At 43.6% G+C, this 21242-nt stretch overlaps 1 protein-coding gene across 1 annotated transcript; it reads right to left on the bottom strand.

Moving 5' to 3' along the window:
- Positions 1 to 4912: 4912 nt before the first annotated feature.
- Positions 4913 to 20696, bottom strand: MPC1 (mitochondrial pyruvate carrier 1). Its single transcript, XM_076002802.1, has 5 exons — positions 20479 to 20696; positions 18341 to 18344; positions 6750 to 6846; positions 5927 to 6059; positions 4913 to 5445 (listed from the first exon to the last, which is right to left on the bottom strand). Exons 1-5 carry the CDS (start codon positions 20547 to 20549, stop codon positions 5421 to 5423), a joined length of 330 nt encoding a protein of 109 aa, XP_075858917.1. The 5' UTR covers positions 20550 to 20696; the 3' UTR covers positions 4913 to 5420.
- Between the last annotated feature and the right edge of the window lie 546 nt (positions 20697 to 21242).

Raw genomic sequence — 21242 nt, 5'->3', positions numbered from 1 at the left:
GACTCTGTCTCAATAAAAAAAAAAAAAAGAAGAAGTAGAATTGATTCCTTTAGCCAGAACTCATTAATGTAGATAGACTAAATTATGGGAATTGAAGCAGGTACAGAGACAGAATTGCTTAGGTGGTCGAATCATCTCAAAGTTCCCTGGTAGACCTGACTTCCAGCCTCCAACCTCCTGGGGCTCAGCTCAGAGTAAGAGCCAAAAGTACCACCTAGGAACTAGCAGCTGCTAGAATGCAAAAACTTTTACACTGAAAGGACAAACACTTGTACTAAACTGTCCATTGGATGAGTACTTACATAGCACAGATGAATTTAGAACTATTGTTTGGAAGAAACGTACTTTGAAAATGCATTTTGACTGGGCGCTGTGGCTCACACCTATAATCTTAGCGCTCTGGGAGGCTGAGGTGGGAGGATTGCTTGAGCTCAGGAGTTCGAGACCAGCCTAAGCAAGAGCGAGACCCCATCTCTACTATTAATAGAAAGAAATTAGCCAAACAACTAAAAATGTAAAAAGTTAGCCGGGCACGGTGACACGTGCCTATAGTCCCAGCTACCCGGGAGGCTGAGGCAGGAGGCTCACTTTAGCCCAGGAGTTTGAGGTTGCTGTGAGCTAGGCTGATGCCATGGCACTCTAGCCCAGGCAATAGGGTGAGACTGTCAAAAAAAAAAGAAAATGCATTTTGAGAACAAAAGTGAATTTTGAACTTTTATTCAGTAGTTTCATTGTGGTAATAATGGCATTGTTATTATGAAACTATTTTTTATACTTTTGGATAAGGCAAAAAAGTATGAAATATTTGGATTATTAGAAATAATGCTATTCGGTATAAGAGGTTTAGTTATAAAATCAAATAAACTAAGTAGAAATTCTATACTAGAACTGAAGTGGAAATATCAATATGAACTTGCTATTTAGGGCGACCTTTCCAGCACTGTCCACTGAAAGGGCCAAGAAGCAGTGTCCCCTAGCAGCATACGAGTGCCCAGAGTCCGTCTGTTGCTCCAGTACCAGTCCTCATAAATGGGGCCAGAGCTCCTTGGAGAAACGTCTCTTGCATGTTGGGGGCAGGCAGGGGACAAGGTGAGCCGATATCATCTTGTACCAGAAAACATGGAGGCTTTCAAAGATTAATGAGATCATACCAAAAGGGTACCTTTAAAGGGACTCCAGTGGCCAAAGGTATGACTTTTGGGTCAAAAAGAAAAATAATCATAGTTGATAGAAACATATTAAATCTATGAAAATGCATGAGTCCATTATCATGCTCAAAGCAAAAAAAAATAAAAATTTTTTAAAACTGAAATAGCAATTACACCAATTCCTTTCAAAATTGGGTAGAAAAGGAAATAAATGAACATTTATCATGCCTTTTCACTAGGGCCCATGTTGATGTGTGAGTGCATGGATTTAGTTAACGAGTAAACTTTACAGAAAGCTAGCTAATAACTAGAAGCAGAAAACCAGCATTAAGCCACCCCAATAGGATTATAAGTAATAGGCCGAAATACTGCCACACCTGTCCTGATAGGTGGCCCTTTCGGAGCACCTCGACGGAATAAGATCTGCAACTCACCAAGAGTGCAGAGCAGCCATGTGCTGTGCCTGGTAGCTAGTGAGTAGAACGGTTGCTAAACACGGGTCTAGATAAGTAAGGCAGAGTCTGACCTGTGACAAACTTTCATAACGAAGTTGTCAGAGAGTAGTTAATCCTCACCCAGCTTTTCCGTGGTTACTGTTACATGCATCCAAACAACACAGCAGCAAACCCTGGGCGTCCTGCGTGACCAGCCTGGCTGAGTTCAGTTCCCAACAGCTGCCAAGGGGCAGACGGTGAGGACTGTCATTTTCTAGCCCGGGATCCCTCCCCTCCGTAAACCTCTGCAGCCTCTGCTCTCCCCACCCTCCTCACGGACACTGACCCGCCGGGGCCACAGAAGCAACTCGATCTTTGCCGCACATGATGCAATCTAGATGTTCACTTCTCTCCTGGACCTTAAAGCATTAATGACCTGCTTTTGAGGCTATCAGATATCTTCTCAGTAACGTGATGCAATTTCAGTGTCCTCGGGTGTTGTAACAACTGTGCTTCCTTTCTCGTGACTGCCTGGGCGCTCTCCACACAAGTTAAGAAAACATCTGAGAAATCCAAGCTAAAAATGTAAAAAGACAAAGTAATTGAACCCAGCTGAGGTTCAGAATGACAGAACGTCACCATTACTGCGTGGAGTGCGGAAAGATTGCCGAAACAATCGACGGATGTGATGGCCAGCTGCAGCCAGAGGAGAATTCGGAGCAGAGGCTGCTGGTTTCTCAGCCACGTGCGGCTCCGGCTGCGCGCGCAGCCTGCGGAGGCACTCTTCCCCGGGCCAGGACTCTCGCTGCCCGCCTGAGAACTGCCAGCTGTGCAGGAAGCACTTCCCACTTGTCACTTCAGCCCCAGGACTCTATCATAACCCAGGAAAGAACTGCCTTTGTAGGCGAAACGGCAGGAGCTTTAGTGTTGACAGTTGGCATCAACTTCACCTGGAAGTTAGTCACAGCCCATTTGCATCTTTGGACGGTTTGTGTTTTGTTCTTTGAAATGAAAATTACTTTGAGTCCTTGAGCATTATTTTTAGAGACAATATTATATGGAAATTTAAATTTTTGAGTACTTGGGCTTTTAGAGTAATCAAGTTTTACATCAGCCCAGTCCTTGATCAGCCCAGTCATTTAGTTGTGCAGCTGTTATGTAAGTGCCCACTCTCACGGTCACCAGATCTCCATTGCCAGCAGCGTTCTCCATGAACACGGATCCAAACACCACGGGGCCGACTATGAGATTATACTGAGGAGGACAGAGTTCCAGTCCTCAGGGTTAAACATTATAATGCATACTTCTTCCTTAGTACAGACCAAACATTTACCAAATGTTGTGGTAACACATTTCATCTGTCTCTGGAAGACAAAGTTCTGGAAATGCCCGGGATGAAAGAGCCACTTGCCCAGGGCCCAGGAGCCAGAATTGCCAGGAAGTCTTCTGCCTGCAAAGTCCAGTGAGAAGCGGAATTTAAATAACAGGTCAGTCTTCTTTGGGTAAGGCTTTTGCTCATATACTGAATCCCCAGTTCTGAGTGTCCTTTTTGCTAACAATAGACATTGGATACAGTGAACTTAAAGCAACGGAGAAACTTTAAAAATCTTGTTCTGGAATATAGTTTTTCATGTTTGGTCTCAATGCTGTGTGAAATCAAGAAGCGGATTACCAGAGTACAGAAGTCCCACCCGCTTCCCCACTGCTTCTAAGCATTCATTTTGCAAGTGCTCAGGGCATTGCGTGGAGAGAAAGCGCCACCGAGGGAGGCCTCCGGGACCTCCCAGTGAGCCAGGCACGTGACCAGTCCACGTCTGCAGGGCCCGGCAGCCTGTGGCTCCCGCAGGGGCCTCCTCGGGACCACAGACTGCGTGGCGTGACTTGACTTGCACGCGCTGTGGCTACATGTGCTCATTTACGGCTTCTCTCCCACCTCGGATGAAGCTTCTGGGCAGCAGGATTTTCCTTACCGGCCTCTCTGCCTGTTTTCTCCTCAGGAGTACGAGAAAAGGTCACCGAACCAAACAGTTTGTTGCCTTGATTTTTATCGGGGACCTTTCGTGCTCTAATCTCCTGTAGGATCTGCTGCTTTGTCCCTGGAGCTCCAGAGGCTCCCAGCTGGGCTGACCTCAGCGTCACCTCCTGTGGGACCCAGCAGGCCCTTCTGAGGGAGGCGTGGAAGCCCTGCCCCTTACTCGGCCATGAAGGCTGGCAGGATGGGAGCTTTTCCAAGGTGACAAAAGGAAGAGAAAGATCCAAAACCAACAAAACCTGACCAACTCAGAAGGGATGGAGGCTTCTCGCTGCTACACTCAAGTGTCTGTGAAGTTGGAACTCCTTACAGGTAGCATTGTTTGCATAATAAAGTAGCACGAGGTGTTTTAACTTAATTAGACCGATCTATGGCTCTTCGTGCTAGTTCCTTTAACCAGCCTCAACTCCACTTCAGGTGACTGTGGAAGAATGAGCCTGAGGGAGTCCTGGTCTGGCAGGTGTGGCGCCCCGTCCCTGCCAAGTACCAGGTGTTCCACAGCTTCCGGACCTGTGCCTTCCTCTACAAAGGTCCTGCCTGCATCACAGCGCTGTGGCAGGCTCAAAAGACAACACGGATGACAATGCTCTGTAAACCACATAGCCCCTTGAAAAGGAAATAAGAGTGACAGAATACGGACTCTCAGAGGGACCAGGGAGACAGAGAGGGTGCTCCTCAGGAGTCCCGACCGCACCTCACCGGCCTCCCGCTCCCCACCAGCCTCCCCTGCTCCCCGCAGCCTGCTTCTCCACCTGTATCTGCTACGCCAGAGAAGGGGAAACAGCGCTCAGGCTTAAGCGGGATGTTTTCTAAAACCCTAACTTAACTGCGTATTGAGAACCAAGAAGTCAGGACTGTTCTCAGGATGCGGTCAGATTTGGTCAGATTTCTCAGGAGGCAGCTCCTCCCTAACGGCTTCCCTAGAGACCGACGTACCCACCCGAGGGCCCAGTGCAGTGCTGAACCTGCGATCACCACGCCCGTCCCCGAGCAGGCGGCTCAGTCGTGGAAAACAGCACAATTCTTAGATCACCACAGAAATCGCCTACTTCAGCTTTTTACAGACGGGGAAATGGAAGCTCAGAACGCTTGCATGACCGGCCCGCGGACAGCGACTGAGGGGTGTTTTCTAATGTTCGCCGGTAAGGGAAGGAATACCTTCCGGATAGCTTCCAGAAGGAGCCTTCCAGCTCTGCATGTCCTCCGGCCAAGTTCCGTTTTTTACTTATAACTGTCTTTTCAGATGGATAGTTCTGTAGTTCCCTAGCAGATGTAGCAAGATCTTTAATCAGACTAAGTTAACAAATATTTAAATCATTTATTGCCATCACGTTACAGCATCTCAATATACACACTGCATGGAAATACACAGATAACATTTTTAAACACGGGATAAGAATTCAGGTAAGTGGCCAGCTGTTGGTTGTCTTGTGGTCATTAAAGAAAAAGCCAAGAATTCTGAGTACTTAATTGCCGGTGGTTATAAATTTTGTTCTCTTCAGTTTTTCATTGAGTACATCTTAATAGATAATATACAGATTACTGCAGATTAAACCATCATCAGAAATTATTAAATGAATTGCATATTTTGAGCTACTCTTTATGAAGAGAAGTAGAATATTCAGTAAGGCAGCAGAGAGTTGTTTTAGAGACTCTCAGCTATTTCTATAAAAATAGTATGGTTAGTAAAAATAGCATTCAGCACATTTTCCTTAGCCAAGACCGTTTGTGATAATGGAATCTGTGACTCAGCAGCAGTAGCTGGTAATGCTGTCCCTTCTAAAGCTTGTTCCTCATTTTCCATTGTTACGCAGATGCCTTATTAGCCATCCTGAAAATAAACACAAAGAAAAATACAATGAGAAACAAAATGTCACTGCCAGCTCAAAGGCTTTGGATAGCTTTAGAAAGACAGCTTCATGTAACATGTATTTCAACTTACAATTTTATAAAAACAGTAATACAGTTTAAGTATCCCTTATCAAAATGCTTAGGACCAGAAGTGTTTAGGATTTCAAATTTCTTCAGACTTTGGAATATCTGCATTATACCAGTTAAGCATCCCTAATCCGAAAATCCAGAATGATCCTATGAGCATTTCCTCTGGGTGTCAGTTGGCACTCAGAAAGTTTCAGATGTTGGAGCATTTCAGATGTGGGATACTGTCAGCCTGTATCCTACTTCATGTTAACTTTCATGTATGTCCAGTTCACACCCACATATCAGTTTCCCAGTGTCCCCGAAGATAAGATCTTTTAGTGTCATTCTCCTCAATTCCTCAGAATAAAATAATTAAATCAGGATCTGCTTACTCGTATCTGATAAGCCGTCCTCCCTGGATGAGCTGGGCTACTTCATTGGTTGCATGGCATACAAACAGCAGCCAGTTTCGAGGCTGTACCTTGTAGGCAAATCTCATAAATGTCAGGGAATAGCAACAGAGGGCTGCCAGAAAGATCAAAGCAAAAAAACAAAATTGACAACTTATGACACAGGAAACTTAAAGTTGATGGGACCACAGAGATCAACAGTTTCATTGCCTTAATCAAGAAGAACCTCTTCTGCTAAAACCTTTGACAGGTGATACAAGTTATTACTTAAATGTCTTTATGAATGGGAAGCTCATAAAATATTTTACTGTGATGTTAGGTATTTTTGTTATTTATTACTTAAACATTTGAGGAACATATCTGTGAGCAAGAGTAGGCTGAAATTAGTTCTAGCCACTTTTTCTGTCCCCTGGAGTTGTTTATAATCCACTATCTGAAAGAATTGCTATTCCCTCAACAAGAGTTTTATGGTCAAATATCAGGGTTTTAAGTACATTTAATGATGCTTTTTCCAAACAAAGTTCACAATATAAATATGTTAGGCTGGCTATTAGAATGATTAAGATGACACATTCCTTAACTGGGTGTACTAAATCTGAAAGGCCAATGGAATGTTAATACTTCCTAGAAGTATTTCTGACTGATCTTGTTTCTTACCATAGGGAGGTAACACTCTTTAATGCCACCACGGTCTTTAATGTGACTTTCTAACAGTGATTGTAACACCTGGTGCTGCAAACTTTAAATGCAAGTAGGACTCTACTATGCTTAAAGTCCTCCCAATTACCCAAACCTGCATCCTTACCAAATGTCATCCGCCCACTGATAATCTCTGGAGACTTTTTCATGTCATTGATGGCAGCAATGGGAAGACCCCAGTTGGCTACTGGGCCCCAGAAGTGCTACAGAAAAGCGAGAGGAGAGAAAGGAGGAAGAGAGGAAAAAGTTTAGACAGAACTGTGAACAGCTACAGTTTTCCCTTATTTTAAACAATCGTGAAATGTGTGAAAACAAGTCTTCAATGTTTATATCTCACAGGTTTACTGGGTTGATTTGTGGATGGTTAAAATGGAGGCATGTGAATGTCCAGGTGTTTCATATGAATCACCAGGTCTCACGAGGCGAGCCCAGAGCTGGGAAGGATTTGGTAGTTCACCAAGCTTCCTACCAGTTTCCACGTTACAGCTAAGTAATCTTTGATTCTTCCATTCAGAGAATTTAAAAATAAGATTAACTCTTTACATAATTCACTCTTGCTATAATTTAAACCTTGTTAGAAATATTCTCCATAATAGAATGTTTACATCTATCAAAACTCTTTTCTTTAAATTTTCACTAAGATAGTTGTTAAAAATGTGGCCGGGTGAGGTGGTTCACACCTGTAATCCTGGCACTTTGGAAGGCCGAGGTGGGAGGATCGCTTTGAGGCCAGTTCAAGACCAGCGTGGGCAACAGTGAGACCCCATCTCTCCAAAATAAATACATAAAGATTAGTCACACGCAGTGGCGAGTGCTTTTAGTCTCAGCTACTTGGGAGACTGAGGCAGGAGGATCACTTGAGCAGAAGAGTCTGAGGTTGCTGTGAGCTATGATGTCACTATTGCACTCTAGCTTGGGCAGCAGAGCAAGACCCTGTCTCCAAAAAAAAGATAGTTGCGGCCAGGCACGTTGATTCACGCCTGTAATCCTAACACTCTGGGAGCCCAAGGTGGGTGGATTGCTTAAGGTCAGGAGTTCGAAATCAGCCTGAGCAAGAGCGAGACCCTGTCTCTACTATAAATAGAAAGAGGCTGGGCGTGGTGGCTCACGCCTATAATCCTAGCTCTCTGGGAGGCTAAGGCGGGAGGACTGCTCGAGGTTAGGAGTTCGAAACCAACCTGAGCAAGAACGAGACCCCGTTTCTACTATATAAATAGAAAGAAATTAATTGGCCAACTAATATATATATATATAAATAAAATTAGCTGGGCATGGTGGCACATGCCTGTAGTCCCAGCTACTTGGGAGGCTAAGGCAGAAGGATCGCTTAAGCCCAGGAGTTTGAGGTTGCTGTGAGCCAGGTTGATGCCAGGGCACTCACTCTAGCCTGGGCAACAAAGTGAGATGAAGGAAGGAAGGAAGGAAGGGAGGGAGGAAGGGAGGAAGGGAGGGAGGGAGGGAGGAAGGGAGGGAGGGAGGGAGGGAGGGAGGGAGGGAGGGAGGAAATAAATTGGCCAGGGAGGGAGGGAGGGAGGAAATAAATTGGCCAAACGGGTAAAAAGCAAGCATTTATGGTCTAACAATTGAAATAAATAAAACAAAAAACAACCAAAACAAAAAAAAGAAGAAAAATAAAAAAAGAAATTAGCTGGCCAACTAATATATATAGAAAAAAAATTAGCTGGGCATGGTGGCACATGCCTGTAATCCCAGCTACTTGGGAGGCTGAGGCAGTATTGAGCCCAGGAGACTGAGGTTGCTATGAGTTAGTCTGACACCACAGCACTCACTCTAGCCTGGGCAACAAAGTGAGACTCTGTCTCAAAAAAAAAAAAAAAAAAGATTGGCATTTTTTGAAGTAATAGCAAAAACCTAAAGAAATGGAACAACAGTTTTTCATTACAGCTGCAGCCATCCACAGATACCAAAATGAAGCTGTCAGTGTTTGACAGGAGCCACATCCAATTTAATTTCTGAGGCTGAAATGCAATAAGGCCAATAGCTTTTGCCCATTGAATTAAAAATTGTTTCATTAACACAGGATTTGCAAATAAATTTTAAAATCTGAAAGAAACCACGCATTGTTGACTAAATGCCCCTTTTAGTTATCAAAACATTAACGAGGGAAAATGGTCCCCACTGATGGGCCTTGTGCCCATCATAGTGTTTAGGATAAATTAGGAGGGTGGAATGCATTTCTAGATTTTGCTTTTCTGTTATTGACTAGGAGTTAAAATCCACAAATTGCCTAAGAAGTGAGAAACCAAGGAAAATACAAGAAACATAAATGGGAATTACATTTGGCATAACATGAAAATATTTTGAAGTGTTTACTTTAACATGTTTAAATGTAAGCTGCAAGGCTCATGCTTTCAAAAACTATAAAATGTCAAAGCTGCTATACGACCAGCATGGGAACTACTTCAGGGTTTAACATTGAGTTATAAACTCTGTAAGTTAAGCACAATTGGTTTAAAGAGTCTTTGAGATTCTGAACTGGCTAATTAGTCCTCTTAAATTCAGACTGGATTATTATCTGGGATACCGCTGCAACCTTAATTCCTTATATTTAGATGAGTTATGGCCATTTTTCTCTTTTCCTTATTCCCCAGACCTTTGTAAGGGGGAGCACCTATCTCTCCCTTACCTACTTACTTCTTTTCCTACCTGTCCTGTTACTGGGTGTCACTTCATTTTTCAACTCTCTATTATTCGATAATGATCTTCTTTTCCTCCTTTTTTGACCAGGCCTTTCTCCACTTGGTTTATTTTCATCTCCTTTTCCATTTACTCTCTTTCCACTGCTCTGCACTGCACAGTGGTCTTGCTGTCTACTTTATCATCATGGACTCAGGGCTGTAACAGAGCCTGCAGAGCCGTCACCCGCGGCTCATCTACCACCAGGTGTGAATGTGTCTTCTCTCACAGCTGGGGCTGAAGTAGAAATAGACAGTGGCATAAATCTGAACCTTAAGTAGCCTTAGGGATTCTGGCTCAGTGGTGGTATTAAAAGTTTAAGTGTGATCAGTGTTAGGTTATTTGAAACAGAGTTCTACAAGTTAAGAACTATATGTACACTTACGACTGTAAGCATTGAGTTATGCTTAAAATATATTTCTTAAAAAGAACACAAAAGATAAACATCATTTTAACACTAGTTTACTAAGATACCTAACCTTAGAGAGTTTATAATTCATCCTTTTTATCTAGTACAAGATTCTAGTTCTCTTTCCTTTTTTAGAATGTTTGACCTATCCTCTGTCAGATACTCATCAGTTTCAAGAAAAATCAGAGCCGGGCGCGGTGGCTCACGCCTGTAATCCTAGCACTCTGGGAGGCTGAGGCGGGCAGATTGCTCAAGGTCAGGAGTTCAAAACCAGCCTGAGCAAGAGCGAGACCCCGTCTCTACTATAAATAGAAAGAAATTAATTGGCCAACAAATATATATATAAAATTAGCCGGGCATGGTGGCGCATGCCTGTAGTCCCAGCTACTTGGGAGGCTGAGGCAGCAGGATTGCTTGAGCCCAGGAGTTTGAGGTTGCTGTGAGCTAGGCTGACGCCATCACTCACTCTAGCCTGGGCAACAAGCGAGACTCTGTCTCAAAAAAAAAAAAAAAAAAAAAGAAAAATCAGAAATTTCATGATTAATATTCAAAAAGAGAAAATTAACATATTTTGGATTAAATGGAAAAATATTTGTATTATAATTCTTAATTTTGTCTAAAAGAAAGTTCAAACAGAAGCGTGCAGCACTGTCTCCTTGTTTGGAAATCAAGCCACGGAAATGAGCTTCACTCTACAGAAAAAAATCATCTCACCCTCTTTTCCTGTTTTATTTCTCTCTTTTCATCAGTTGCCAGGCTCTGTAGTGACTGTTACCAACAACATCATTATATGCTCCTTCCTAAAGCCAGGAGTAGGGGCAGCCTGATGCCTGGTCCTCCTCAGAGCTCACTGGGAGAATTGAGGGCACGGAGGGTGCCCTGCCCTCGCTGCTCATGGGTGTGGCCAAGGGGCCCCTCCAGCAAAGGGTGCTGTGCCTGTTGTCCATACTCTATTAACGCAGAAAGTCTGCAAAAGCCTGAAATGGATACGAGAATTTTCTTACCGTACTATTTGTGTGGAGTCACCAAGGTTCAGACAGGGGAGACATGGGGGGGGAAAAAAGAAGAAAAAGATTAGATGGTTTTAAAGAATTTGGTTCTATTAGGTTTCTTTAACCTCATACTTGTATTCAAATTTCAGTAACAGGACTACAATTTTAGCAACACATTTTTTTTTTAAAAAAAAAGATCAAGTGTTATTTCTAATAACAATTTGACCTAATGGAATTAAATCTTAATTTTACGGAAAATAAGCTTAATCTTTAGAGCAAAGGTGTCCAGTAGAAATATAATACAAGCCAAAAATGTAAGCCATATATGTAATTTAAAAATTTCTAAGAGCCACAAAAAGAAAAGTAAAAAGAAAGCAAAGAAATTAGTTATATTAATAGTTTATTATCCAATATATCATAAATATTTTAATATGAACATATAATCAATAAAAAGTATTAATTAGATCTGTTACATGCTTTTTGGTACTACTTCTTTAAAATCTAGGGTGTATTCCACACTTACAGCAAATCTGAGTTTGAACCAGCCACAGTTCAAGTGCTCAGTAGCCACCTGTGGCTTGTGGCTCTTAAACTGGACAGCACAGCTTGGGAGGAACTATTTCCTTGATGACAGGAGGGAGAGAACTTTGAGCTACTGAAAGAGTTACTGAAATAAAACAATAAAATCTTTTATAAGTGCATTTAAGTCCAAACAACCCTCCTGGTTGTTTGGACTTAGAGGTCATAGAGATTCTACTTCACAGCATGAAAACAATTGTTGCTGGTGCGAATAATATAGTAGGCCCCCCCCATCCTCAGGGGATGGACCCCAAGATCACCGGTGGGTGCCTGAAACCGTGGATGGTACCAAACCCTATTTATACTATTTTTTTCTTAGACATATATACCTGTGATAAGTTCACTTTATAAACTAGGTACAGTAAGAGATTAATAATAACTAAGAATAAAATAGAATAATTATAGCCATGTACTGTGATAAGAGTTATGTGAATGTGGTCTCTCTCTAAATACTGTATTATTTTCAGACCACAATTGACTTCAGGGAACTAAAACTGTAGAAAGCCAAACCAAGCATAAGGTGGGGGACAACTGTATACCTGTCTAATAAATTACATTACCAACATGGTATTTCACAGCAAGTACAAACTGACCACAGTGTTCCACAGCAGAGGAACTAGTAACCTTACTGGATCAGAAAGTACAATCTAGGCAGAACAGTCACCTGGAGCACTACTCTCCTTAAAATATCTTCGTTCAGTATCTGAACACAGGCCATTATGAAACTATAAATTACCAAAGTCACATTTTTTTCCCTTTAAAAATATTTTAAAAGATGTAGTGCTTACAATGTAAAGTTTCAACTTGAATATAACTTAGTTTTCAATTTAGGACTCTCTCCTTAAATCATACAATTGTTCAATTCTACCCTGTTTTATAACAGGTGACCTTAGTATAGATTATAAAAATATGAGAATAAGGGAGAATTAATTTCTGCCTTCATAGCCTGCACAGTCTAAAATTCCTACATGAATATGATCACATTGAATACTTCACTTTAATAATGGCTTAATGACTGTAAAACAATTCGAGAATAAAGTCATTCTAAGCATTCCTGTTAAATACAAAACTCCACAACTCTGTATCCTTCAATTCTATATCAGGGTTTTCTAAACATATGAATCGACCACTCAGTCGAAAAATCTGAAAAACATATTTGTGAAGAGCCAAACTAGAAAAAAAAAATGCCTACTAGTATGTATATTAGTACCTGTTCCAAAGAAAGATACATGAGCCACACACAAACTGCAATTTGGGGACAATAATGTAAAACTGTGTAGAAATATCCTTGATTTTCTCTTTATTTGCTATGCTGCCTTTATTTTCAGCAAAAGAAACAAACAAAAAGTCATATAAGCTTTCTTGGGTTCACTTATGACCTTGAATTCTATGGAGGTAAAACTATATTTCCAATTAAGAACAAACTATATTTTCCAGTGAAGACCAAATTATTGTTTTGTTTTAATTTTTTTTACAGCAATTTTAGATCCACATCAAAATTGAGCAGAAGTACAGAAATTTCCTATATACCCCCTTCCCTACCCCCACCCCAGACATGCACAGTCTCCCCCATTACCAGCGTCCCCTGCCACAGTGATACATTTGTCACAAACAGTGAACCTACATCAACACATCATCATCACCCAAAGTGGATAGTCTACATTAAGGTTCACTCTTGGTATTGCACATTCTGTGGGTTTGGCCAGACATATAATGTCATGTATCCATCATTATAGTGTCTTTTAGTAGTTTCACTGCCCTAAAAAGTCCTCTGTGCTTCGCCTCCTCCTCCTGTCCCCCACCCTCACCCTTTGACAACCACTGATCTTTTCACAGTCTCCACAGTCTTGCCTTTTCCAGAATGCCATATGGTTGGAATCATGCAGTATGCAGCCTTTTCAGATTGGCTCTTCACTTAGCAATACGCACTTAAGCTTCCTCCATGTCTTTTCATGGTTTCCTAGCTCATTTCATTTTAGTGCTGAATAATATTCCATTATTTGGATGTACCATTGTTTATTTTTCCATTCACCTACTGAGGGACATCTTTTTTGCTCCCAAGTTTTGGCAATTATGAATAAAGCCTCTATAAACATCCGTGTGCAGGGTTTTTTGTGGATCTAAGTTTTCACTTCCTTTGGGCAAATACCATGGGAGTGTGATTGCTGGATTATATGTTAAGAGTATGTTTATTTTTGTAAGAAAATGTTAAACTGTTTTCCAAAGTGGCTATACCATTTTGCATTCCTAGCAGCAATGAATGAAAGTTCCCGTTCCTTCATCCTCCACTAGCATTTGATATTGTCAGCATTCTGCATTTTGTTCATCCTAATAGGTGTTTAGTATATCTTGTTTTAATTTGAATTTCCCTGAAGACATATGATGTGGAACATCTTTTCATATGCTTATTTGCCATCTGTGTATCTTCTTTGGTGAGGTGTCTTTTAGGGTCGTTGGCCTATTTTTTAATTGAGTTGTTTTCTTATTGTCAAGTTTTAAGAGTTCTTTGTATATTTTAGATAACAGTCCTTTATCAATGATGTCTTTTGAAAATACTTCCTCCCAGTCTTCTTTCTTCATTCTTTTAACAGTGTCTTTCACAGAGTAGAAATTTTTTAATTTTAATGAAGTCCACCTTATCAATTCTTTCTTTCATGGATTATGCTTTTGGTATTGTATCTAAAAAGTCATCAATAAACCCAAGATAATTTAGATTTTCTCCTGTAATATCTTCTAGGAGTTTTATAGTTTTGTGTTTCACATTTAGGTATGTGATCCCTTTTGAGTGAATTTTTGTGAAGAGTATAAGGTCTGTGTCTAGATCTTTTTTTTTTTTTTTTTACTTTTGTAAGTAGATGTCCAGTTGTTCCAGCACTATTTATTAAAAAGACTGTCTTTGCTACATTGTTTTGCCTTTGTTTCTTTGTCAAAGTGGTTGACGATACTTATGTGGGTCTATTTCTGGGCTCCCTATTTTGTTCTATTGATCTATTTGTCTGCTCTTTTGCCAATACCACACTGTCTTGATTCTTGTAGTTTTATAGTAAGTCTTAAAAGTTGGGTAATGTCAGTCTTCCAGCTTTGTTCTTCTCCTTCAACATGTGTTGGCTATTTGGGGGTCTACTACTTCTCCATGTAAACTTCAGAATCCGTTTGTTGACATCTACAGAATAACTTGGTGGGATTTTGACTGGGATTGCCCTAAATTTACAGATCAAATTAGGAAGAACTGCCATCTTAACAATATTGAGTCTTCCTATCCATGAAAAGGGAATATCTCTCCATTTGTTTTGTTCTTTGATCTCTTTCATCAGAATTGTTTTCCTTATATAAATCTTGTGCATATTTTGCTAGATTTATACCTAAGTATTTTATTTGAGGGCAGTATTAATGTAAGTGGTATTGTGGTTTTTATTTCAAATTCCTCTTATTAATTGCCAGTATATATGAAAGTGATTGACTTTCTTACATTAATACTGTATTCTTAATCCTTGCTATAATTTCTTATTAGTTCCAGGAAGGTTTTTTGTTCAATTTTTTGATTTTCTATATGGACAATCACATAATCTGCAAACAAAGATAGTTTTGCTTCTTCATTCTCAGTCTATGTACCTTTTATTTTCTTCTTGTCTTATTGCATTAGCTAGGACTTCCAGTATGATGTTACAAAGCAGTGGTGAGATGGCACATCCTTGCCTTGTTCCTGATATTAGTTTGGGAAAGCTTTATATGAGTTTTTCACCAGTAAGTATGACATTAGCTGTGGGTTTCTTATAGATACTCTTTGTCAACTTGAGGAAGTTCTCCTTTATTCCTACTTTTCTGAGAGTTTTTTTTTGTTTGTTTTGTTTTTTATTTATTTAAATTGGACGAGGTTCTGGGGCCCCAAGAGAGGGGGCCCCAGAAGTCGCCCTTTTCTGAGAGTTTTTATCATGAATGCATGTTGGATTTTGTCAAATGCTTTTCCTGCATCTACTGATATGATAATGTGATTCCTTTTTTAGCTCATTTGTGTGATAGATTACATTAATTCTTTTCTTTCTTTCTTTTTTTTTTTTGGACAGAGTCTCACTCTGTTGCCCAGGCTAGAGTGTTGTGGCATCTGCCTACCTCACAGCAACCTCAAACTCCTGGGCTCAAGCAATCCTCCTGCCTCAGCCTCCCGAGTAGCTGGGACTACAGGCATGCACCACCATGCCCGGCTAATTTTTTCTATATATTTTTAGTTGTCCAGCTAATTTATTTCTATTTTTAGTAGAGACAGGGTATTACTCTTGCTCAGGCCGGTCTCAAACTCCTGAGCTCAAACGATCCTCCAGCCTTGGCCTTCCAGAGTGCTAGGATTACAAACATGAGTCACCGTGCCCAGCCCCATTACTTTTGAATTGAGGCAGCTTTGTGTACTTGGGATAAATTCCACTTGGTCATGATAATTCTTTTTATACATTTTATATATTATTGGACTCAGTGTACTAGCATTTTGTTGAGGACTTCTGCATCTATGTTTGTAAAACATACTGGTTTGTAGTTTTCTTTTTTGTAATGTCTTTGTCTGATTTTGGTATTAGGATAACATTGATCTCATAGAATGAGTTAGAAAGTATTCCCTCTGCTTCTACTTTCTGAAGGAGATTGTAAATGATTGGTATAATTCCTTCCTTTAATGTTTGGTAGAATTTACCAGTGAACCTATCTGGACTTGGCGCTTTCTGTTTCCAAAGATTATTAATTATTGATTTGATTTCTTTAGTAGATATAGGTCTAGTCAGATGGTCTGTTTCTTCTTGTGTGAGTTTTAGTATATTGTCTCTTTCAAGGAATTGGTCCATTTCATCTAGGTAATCACGGAATTGTTCACAGTATTCCTTTACTATCCCTTTAATGTCCATGGGATCTGGCCAGGCGCGGTGGCTCACGCCTGTAATCCTAGCACTCGGGGAGGCCGAGGTGGGGAGATTGCTCGAGGTCAGGAGTTCGAAACCAGCCTGAGCAAGAGTGAGACCCCCGTCTCTACTAAAAATAGAAAGAAATTAATTGGCCAAATATATATAGAAAAAATTAGCCGGGCATGGTGGCGCATGCCTGTATTCCCAGCTACTTGGGAGGCTGAGGCAGCAGGATTGCTTGAGCCCAGGAGTTTGAGGCTACTGTGAGCTAGGCTGATGCCACAGCACTCACTCTAGCCTGGGTAACAAAGCAAGACTCTGTCTCAAAAATAAATGAATAAATAAAGGAACACTTACTTTTGTCAAGCACTATGCTGTCATTAAACAGCTACGAAAATAAAAGCTAAATAATTTGCCCATGTTCACAGAGCTAGAAAGCAGCAGGGCTAGGCTTCAAATTTATCATTCACACCCATCACCCAGGTTTAGCAATACCATCACCACAACTAACAAAACTCTCAGTAATTACTTAATAGTATTTAATGCTGGAATCATATTTAAATGATCCTTGCATTAAATCCCAAGGTTGCCTTTTACAGCTGTTTATTCATGCCAGATCCAATCAAAGTCCACAAATTGTCCTTGGTTCTCAGGTCTCCTAAGTGACACCCTGCTCTCTTAACCCCTCTCGTGAAAAGAAATCAACATTCAAAGTATGCTTGGAATCCACATACTTCAATCTTATTCAAAAATGTGATTGAAATAAATTTATAATCTGTGAAATATGATTGATTTTAAATTTTTGCTAAAAAACTCTCAACTGTTTTGTTATTAAAATAAGTTTTAAAATTCCAGAACAGCTTTAGTTTAGAAAGCCTCTGTAGCCCTTCAGTAGGCTATGAAAAGAATGCAGACCTTCAGTGGACGGAGGGCTCAAAGTATGTATGAAGAGTATTGATGACATGAGAAGAGGAAAATACAGAACCTTGTTTCCGATTGGAAGAAGAGTCATAAGTAAATTTTCACTTTTATGTTTTATTCTCTTTTACCACAGGAAAGTAGGGCTATAAGCAAGAAGCTTGGAAGAACAAATAGGGAATAATTTCCTAGATAAGTTCCAGGAAGAAAAGTTTCTCTTTCTAGGGGATAAAAACACTAAAATATCAATATCAACTTTCTGGTCAGAGTTTCAATGCCTGACCTCAAACTGGCCTTCAGTCAGTTTGGCAGCCCTGGTGTGAAATCCCATTGTTGCTGAGAATGGCAGGAGAACAAGTTCAGTTTAACATCTCACATCATGTGTTTACTTCTCAGATACGATTTCAGGTCAAAGTCTTAAAGCTTTATAGCACAGTCAAGATCTTAACTTTCTCCATCACAGTAAACTTTTAAAAACATTTCTGCTTGCAACAACAGAAAGAATAATAAGAATGTGTAATGATTTGGAGTTTCCAAGTATTTTCACATGTCTTATCCAATTTAATTTTCTTGACAACCCAACAAGATGGGGCATTATCATTACACCAATTTTTATGGGCAACTGAAGTCCACTGGGACTGACTTCTTGGGATACCTTGATTGTATGTCATTCTTCTGAATCCTAGTCTGGTGCCCTACCAGACAGCACTTTTCTGGGCAGTGTAATCCTTTTCTTTTCCTTATTTAGTCAAAGTAAAATTGAATTAAAGTCATACTGGAGAAAGTATAAAAACATTAAATCTTCATGAAGTTAATTTTATAAAAATATGTTAGACGACACACTGAAGTGTTCTATTGATAAGTCTGGCTCTTGGAACCCCATCAAGTACAAGAAAATATAAATTTGGAAAAGCAGGGCTAACTTTGTTGAAAATATATTTAACAAATTCTTCCTATGTAATAGAACTATTTGGTAATCATTACCATAATTTTTATATGGCTAAGGTATAATAACTTTATTCTTAATTATATCATACAACGTTATCCTTAGTTGTACCTATTAGGAAGGCTTATCATACAGGTAGAAGACATTAGAAAAAAACTAAAGTAACATTAAAAGCGATAAAGAAACTTACCTGCAAGGATTAAGAACATATCCTTACTACTTTGCTTAAATTTTTTCCACAAATTAATCTGATAAGTTGTTGTGCTCCACAGTGCTAAACATCTTTCCTAATTAATCACAGTCCTACTTAAGCACAGAAACATTTTTTTTGGAAAGTCAGAAGTGAAGCTTCTGTTTCCAGGTTTACCATACCAAAGAGAATTATTTTTCTTACTCTACTGCTCTGTAAAATTGTAAAAGTATTTGCAATAAAATTCAGGATTTAAAAAGCAATCCTTTGTTATTGCTAAAATTAAGATTCCTTCATACTGTACCCTTTGGATGGTTACAATAGGTGTTATTTCTTCTCAGCTTTCATCCCTTTACTGCTTTAATACACTATCAACTATTGAAAAAACACAGCCCTATACTTACCTAGGTTTTAAAGTCACACACAGAAAAACTGAAATTATACTCCTAAATAATTTAAAATTGTTCCAAAGTTATATTAGATATTTTGAAATAAAAGCAGGCACCTCAAGATTAAAGGTGAAAATAGAGCATTTTCACATTTTTCAACCTTGAATGCCCTTTGTTTCTAACTGGGAAGAGTGAGTTAGTGGAAAATAGAACAGTAAGAAAGAGTATGCTCTTTGAGACACATCATTTTAGTTTGGTTTGATAGAATTTCGTATGCAAAAACATTCTAAATTTTATTCCCTCCCAAGCTTAGACTTAAGGTCCTTAAAATGAGAAAACCGAACTCGAGTGCTCCCACCGTCACAGACGCTCCTGCGCACCTGTAGCTCACCTCTAACGCCGCCCCAGGTTAAACGTCCCCGACGCTCCCACGCCCTCAGCAGCGCCTCTGCCTGGCGCTCCCCAACCCCGCACACAAGGGCATTGCGTCCGCGCACCTGGACGCCCACCTGCCTGCAGGTGCAGCAGTCGGAGTCCGAGCCCACGGCTACCCGCGACCCGGACCCACAGCGGGGATCTGGCAGGAACCCGACTGGAGGTGGGAGGGACTCCCCACTGCCACCACTGCCGGGAGCGGCGCCCACTGCCACCACTGCCGGGAGCGGCGCCCACTGTCACCACTGCCGGGAGCGGCGCCCACTGCCACCACTGCCGGGAGCGGCGCCCACTGCCACCACTGCCGGGAGCGGCGCCCACTGCCACCACTGCCGGGAGCGGCGCCCACTGTCACCTCTGCAGGGAGCGGCGCCCACTGTCACCACTGCCGGGAGCGGCGCCCACTGTCACCTCTGCCGGGAGGGACTCCCCACTGTCACCTCTGCCGGGAGCGGCGCCCACTGTCACCACTGCCGGGAGCGGCGCCCACTGTCACCTCTGCAGGGAGCGGCGCCCACTGTCACCTCTGCCGGGAGCGGCGCCCACTGTCACCTCTGCCGGGAGCGGCGCCCACTGCCACCACTGCCGGGAGCGGCGCCCACTGCCACCACTGCCGGGAGCGGCGCCCACTGTCACCTCTGCCGGGAGCGGCGCCCACTGTCACCTCTGCCGGGAGCGGCGCCCACTGTCACCTCTGCCGGGAGCGGCGCCCACTGTCACCTCTGCCGGGAGCGGCGCCCACTGTCACCTCTGCCGGGAGCGGCGCCCACTGTCACCTCTGCCGGGAGCGGCGCCCACTGTCACCTCTGCCGGGAGCGGCGCCCACTGTCACCACTGCCGGGAGCGGCGCCCACTGTCACCTCTGCCGGGAGCGGCGCCCACTGTCACCTCTGCCGGGAGCGGCGCCCACTGTCACCTCTGCCGGGAGCGGCGCCCACTGTCACCTCTGCCGGGAGCGGCGCCCACTGTCACCTCTGCCGGGAGCGGCGCCCACTGTCACCTCTGCCGGGAGCGGCGCCCACTGTCACCTCTGCCGGGAGCGGCGCCCACTGTCACCGACGCCGGGAGGGACAAAGGACTCCCTTCCTGCGGGAAGGGACACACCACTGTCACCACTGCCGTGAGAAGCGCCCACTGCCCCCTCTGCCAAGAGGGACTCCCCGCTGTCACACTGCCGCGAGGGGCGCCCACTGTCACCCGCTCTCTGCACCGTCCCCCGCCCCCGGTGCGCGATGGTCCGGGTAGGGACCCTCCGGATAAGCCCGGCCCGGGCCCGGCCCACTGGCTGCGCGGGGCCACCGTGCCCTCGCGGCCGCCCTCGCCGCTGGCGGCGCCGGTCCCGGCCTCCCGCGCGCCCCTCCCGGGTCCCGGGTCCCGCTCGCGGCACGGGTCACCTCATGAGGTAGTCCCGGAAATCCTTGCTGCGGACGTAGTCCGCCGCTCTCCGCACCAGCGCGCCAGCCATGGCTGCGTCGGACACCAGCTCCTCCCGGTCCCCGCTGCGGCCGCCGCTCCTCCGACCCAATGACAACCAGCCGACCCGGCGGCGGCGGACGGCGCGCTGCCCTGCGGGACCGCCTCACGACACTCGGCCACGCCTTACGGCCGCACCGCGCCGCCCGGCTCTCGGCCTATGAGAAGGCGCAGGACCGCGGGCGGCAGCGCGGATTGGCTGGCCTGTGTCGCACACCTCCTTCCTGCCCCCCGGCGGCGCCCGGAGGGCGGGGCCTGCTGCCGTAAAGCGGCCAAGGCCCGGCGGGAATTGGCTGGCGGTTGCTAGGCACCCGCTGCTCGGGGCCCGCTCGGGCGTGGAGGTGACACTTCTCTGCCCCGCAGTGCGGCGAGGCGGCTGCGGGGCGCCGGGCGGTGCTTCTCGGGCGGCGGGGCGGCCGCCCCCCAGGACCCGTGTCTGCGCCCCACCGGCGCAAGGGCCCCTTGTGGGCGGTCCCGCCCGCAGAGCCCCGGCCCGCGCTTCCCCGCGCCGGTTCCGTCGGCGTGGCGGGCACCGGGCCTTGCCTTCGCGCGCACGCGCCCCGGCCGCCCGCTGGGCGAGGAGGCAGCCCCCGCGGCGCGGGGACCGAAGCGCTTAAAAATAGCGCGGAGCCGCAGTCACAGGCGGCGCGGCCTGCGCCTGGAGCACTGGCGTTACGTAAGGCCT

Source organism: Microcebus murinus, chromosome 5 (assembly GCF_040939455.1).
Source record: "Microcebus murinus isolate Inina chromosome 5, M.murinus_Inina_mat1.0, whole genome shotgun sequence".
Lineage (NCBI taxonomy): Eukaryota > Metazoa > Chordata > Mammalia > Primates > Cheirogaleidae > Microcebus > Microcebus murinus.
The sequence above is the reverse complement of the archived record's forward strand: the minus strand, read 5'-3'. Positions and strand labels throughout refer to the sequence as shown.